Source organism: Nymphaea colorata, chromosome 7 (genome assembly GCF_008831285.2).
Source record: "Nymphaea colorata isolate Beijing-Zhang1983 chromosome 7, ASM883128v2, whole genome shotgun sequence".
NCBI lineage: Eukaryota > Viridiplantae > Streptophyta > Magnoliopsida > Nymphaeales > Nymphaeaceae > Nymphaea > Nymphaea colorata.
This window is the reverse complement of record NC_045144.1, coordinates 22,249,901-22,253,847: the sequence shown is the minus strand read 5'-3', so window position 1 is coordinate 22,253,847 and position 3,947 is coordinate 22,249,901. Positions and strand designations below refer to the sequence as shown.

At 37.5% G+C, this 3,947-nt stretch overlaps 1 protein-coding gene across 1 annotated transcript; it reads left to right on the top strand.

Annotated features, from left to right (window-relative positions):
• Nucleotides 1–338: 338 nt before the first annotated feature.
• On the top strand, nt 339–779 carry LOC116257217 (disease resistance protein Roq1-like). The gene has a single exon (XM_031633828.1). It carries the CDS (start codon nt 339–341, stop codon nt 777–779), a length of 441 nt encoding a protein of 146 aa, XP_031489688.1.
• Nucleotides 780–3,947: the final 3,168 nt, after the last annotated feature.

Sequence of the window (3,947 nt, the reverse complement as noted above, 5' to 3'; positions counted from 1 at the left end):
GCATGCCAAGTAAACTTTTAAAACGCTGCCTGATCTGCAGCGCGAAGTTGGAATTGAGTCAACTGTCAAGTCTCATCTCGGTGTCGTGTGGCGGGCTTTTTTTTCTTTTCTCCATTTATCTCTACAGATCTAGGCCTTGCAATGGCTCTCTTGCAGTTTTTCCTTTTTTTTTTAATTGGATCATCCTCATGCAGTCTATTGGACCTTGTTTGCTGATCACTGCTTCCAACCATCCAAATTTGCAATTTCGTAGGTATTTGGGGCAACTTTTCAGAAGCATCTTTGGGTGCACCTGAAACAGAGGATTTCTCCAACTGATTTCATTTGTGGAGAGGAAGATGCCTCTCTATTCTTCAAGCTGGAAGAGGGTTAGGGAGGAAAAAGCTGGGCCTTCTAGGGTTACTTCGTCTTCTAATGGTGGTGGCTTTAATTTCAACATGTTTTTGAGTTTCAGAGGCAAAGACACAAGAGGCCGCTTCACCAGCCATCTCTACAAGGAGCTGAACCAATGCCGTATATCTGCCTTCTTCGACAGTGTGGGCCTCCGAAAGGGTGAAAGGATCAGCGAGATTTTGGGATACATGAAGGCATCCCAGGTTGTCATGTCCATCTTGTCCAAGAACTACGCCAAATCGAAATGGTGTCTGCTCGAGGCTGCCAAGATGCTGGAAATTCACGAAGATGATAAGGAGAATAAGTGGATTATACCTGTCTTTCTTGATGTTTCTCCTTCTGACATCAAAGAAGATAGTGGATCATTTCAAGTTTCTATTACATAAAACCAGAAGAAGGTTAATTTGGACAGGGAACAGACTGAAAAGTACAGATGCGTCTTGAGATCAATAGGGCCAATTGCTGGATACTCTCTCATAACTGACGCAAATGGGTATGCAATAAGCATGTGCCTCTGTTTATGTGTGTATGTGTGTGTGTGTCAGAAAGAGCAAATAGACCACTCCTTTTAGACAAAGTCTCTCTCTCTCTCTCTCTCTCTTTCTAGATATATATATATATATATATATATATATATATATATATATATATATATATATATATATAACTCTTAAAGGTCAACTTAAATATTTTTCATTACGTTAAACAAATATGAACTTTTAGTTTATTTATAATGAGAGGAAATGGACGTAAAACTATATTCATTCATGTTATTCTATTGTTTACCTTGTTAACACATGGGAAATTTATGGGGTGAATTTTGTTTGTTCAGACATGTGGTAGGCTTGATTATGGGCTTTTGGCTCTTGGCTTTTAAGATTCCATGTTCCGTTTTGGCTTTGATAGAGAAGGCCTGTGCAACTGTGCTCCTTTTCTAGTGGAAGGAGTCAGAAGACCCTCGACGTAAGACATCATGCAATGAAATGCATGGACAGAGCTATGCAGCGCCCTCTTTTCCCTCTATGAGAAAGGTGGAGTAGACTTTGTTAAACTTTTAAGTGCAGTAAAGCCTTTCTGATTTACTTGCCCAAGTAAATTCCTTGTTGAAGGAATTAAGATCCAAGTATCACTAGTTTCCATGGGAAAAATTAAGCTATCTCTTTGAATGGAGAAGCTGATAAGCTTTTGTCGATTAATGGAGAGGAGGCATCCTCACTGAAACGTTAAGACATTTACAATCATATCAGGAAGGACTAGAAAGACCCATTGAGATGTGCATGTTTTAAAAGAAGCTCCCAACTATGGATTGAATCCAGAGATTTGGGGTATTACTAGCGGCAAGATGCCCAGTTTGAAAGGGATGCAGAAACAGTTGACTAAAGTCCAGTGTTTTGTGGCCGGAAGTTCAATATTAATATTCTTACCAACTCTCCTTGCAAGAAAGGATGAAGTGGTTGTGGAAGTGGAAGTTTTGCATGCTTTTGGTCAAGAAACTTGTGGAAAGAAAGAAATGCGGGCTTACATGTTAATGACTGTGGGGGCGGTAGCAGGGGGTCGACTTAACTCAATTTGACTTCAACTTGCTTGAAAAAACTTGACTCAAATTGAATCATTTGTAAATGACTTGAGTTCAAGTTTAAGTTTATGTTTAAAATATCAAACGAGTCGATTTCAAGTTGTAAGAACTCAACTGGTTTAAACTCGGCGTGCCTCAACTATGTGAAACTGGTTTGTCGTAGTTGAATTAGTTAAATGAGTTAACGAGTTGACAAGTTAGATGAGTTAAAAAAAAAACAAGATAGGTTAAGATAAATGAGTTAAGTGAGTTGAGCTCATTCTCGACACCGTATATTTGAATCAAGGTGCTGTGGTTCCAATTGAGCTTGAGCTTGAGTTTTTCGAATTGAGTCAAGATCGAGCTGGCCTCAAGTTGACTCATGTACAACCCTAGTGATGGTGGATTATTGGCTAAAATATATTGGGATGGTCTGAAACAACTTGTGATGGCAGGTTCTTGCAGAGTGGAATGAAATCTCTCTTCGGCTGAATAGAGGCCGGATTCTCCTCATTTTTTATCTTCCTTTTATCATTATTGAGTAACGTGGAAGTGGGCCAGAAAAAACCTATGCGTTTGTGAGGCTCCAGTGGACTGGTATGGACAGTTACATACTCCAGCTCCCACAAATTTTTGCTATATTTATATATGTACCTTTGATTCTTTAGTTATTTTTAAATATTAAAGCCCCTTAAAGTATGAGAATGATTTAAATAATGCCCCTCAGCTAAAAATTGCGATTTCCACCACTGGTTTTTTTATAGCCACAAATGGGTAGGGATCTTAATATATCCAATTTGAATTGGATATTCGACCATTCCAACAAAATCAGATATGATAAAACTTTAATCTCTAATTAAGAAATCAAATTGAATTGATCAAATATACATAAATATCTAATCCGATTCGGATGCAGATTCAGACTTCCTATATCCAATGCTCTTACATGCATTTTGAAAATTGGTCGGATTCAGTCCAAAAATCACATTTGAATTCAGATATGAATGTAAAAATTGGACTTCGAATTCAGATGAAATTTTTCTTTATTTGTACTAGAATCTGAGTGCATAGATATTCGAAAAAATGGATAAGGTTAAGAGTATATCCTATTGTAATCCAATACATTGACATCCCTATAAATAGGGAACATCTCTTTTTCTATTGGGCATTCTTTTGAATTTCCTATGGTATTGCTTCTTTGCTGGTAAATGCAGAAAGGACAGGATGGCATGCATGTAGCTAGTGAAATTGTTCAATAGAGGTGGTTGAAAAGCATATGATGCTTCTTGGGGAATTCCTGTTGCGATTCTTAATAGATATCCTTCTATGGAACCGGCAGCTCTTCTCAATCTTATGCTGTGTTTGTTTTTTGCACTTAAATCAAAGCAGTTTATATACGCCTTCATGATGCACCAAAAATTTGTTCACATGCCTGTGATCTGCCACATTTTGAACGAAGGTTTTCGACAATAAAATGGAGATCGACAGCAAATGAATTTAATTTATCAATAATGCCCTCATGGCAAGGGCTTGGTTCTGTCAGTCCGTATATGTAGGTTGTTATGACCAATATACCCTTCCGAGAGGCAAATAAACATCTTTCAGTTTTTTGTCATGCCCCTTTCGTTATCTCATGTCTCTATGGTTATTTCATATCCATGTCATTATCTATGTAAAGCACTAGGACCAATCAAACTAAATATTAAATCTGTAATTAACATTAGAGGGGTGTAGTTGAGTAGAATGTTAAGACTATTAGAAAGAATAAATGAGATATTGAACGAGGGTAGAGAAGCAAAAGTGTCACCCTTTTTCTTTTGGGTAACAGTAAATTCATATGGAAATTTTGGGGCCATCAAAAAGGGCTTATTAAGCAAGAGTAAACAGCATTTTAGCTTCTACTAGCTGTATCATAGTGAGAAAAGCTTCTGTAGTAAAAGGATTGGAGAGAGAATGAAATAACTACCATTTTCTTGCTGCATCTCAGGTTGAAGTCTAC

Coding starts and splice junctions, on each gene's coding strand:
- LOC116257217 (XM_031633828.1), top strand. CDS start 339: ATGCCTCTCTATTCTTCAAGCTGGAAGAGGGTTAGGGAGGAAAAAGCT.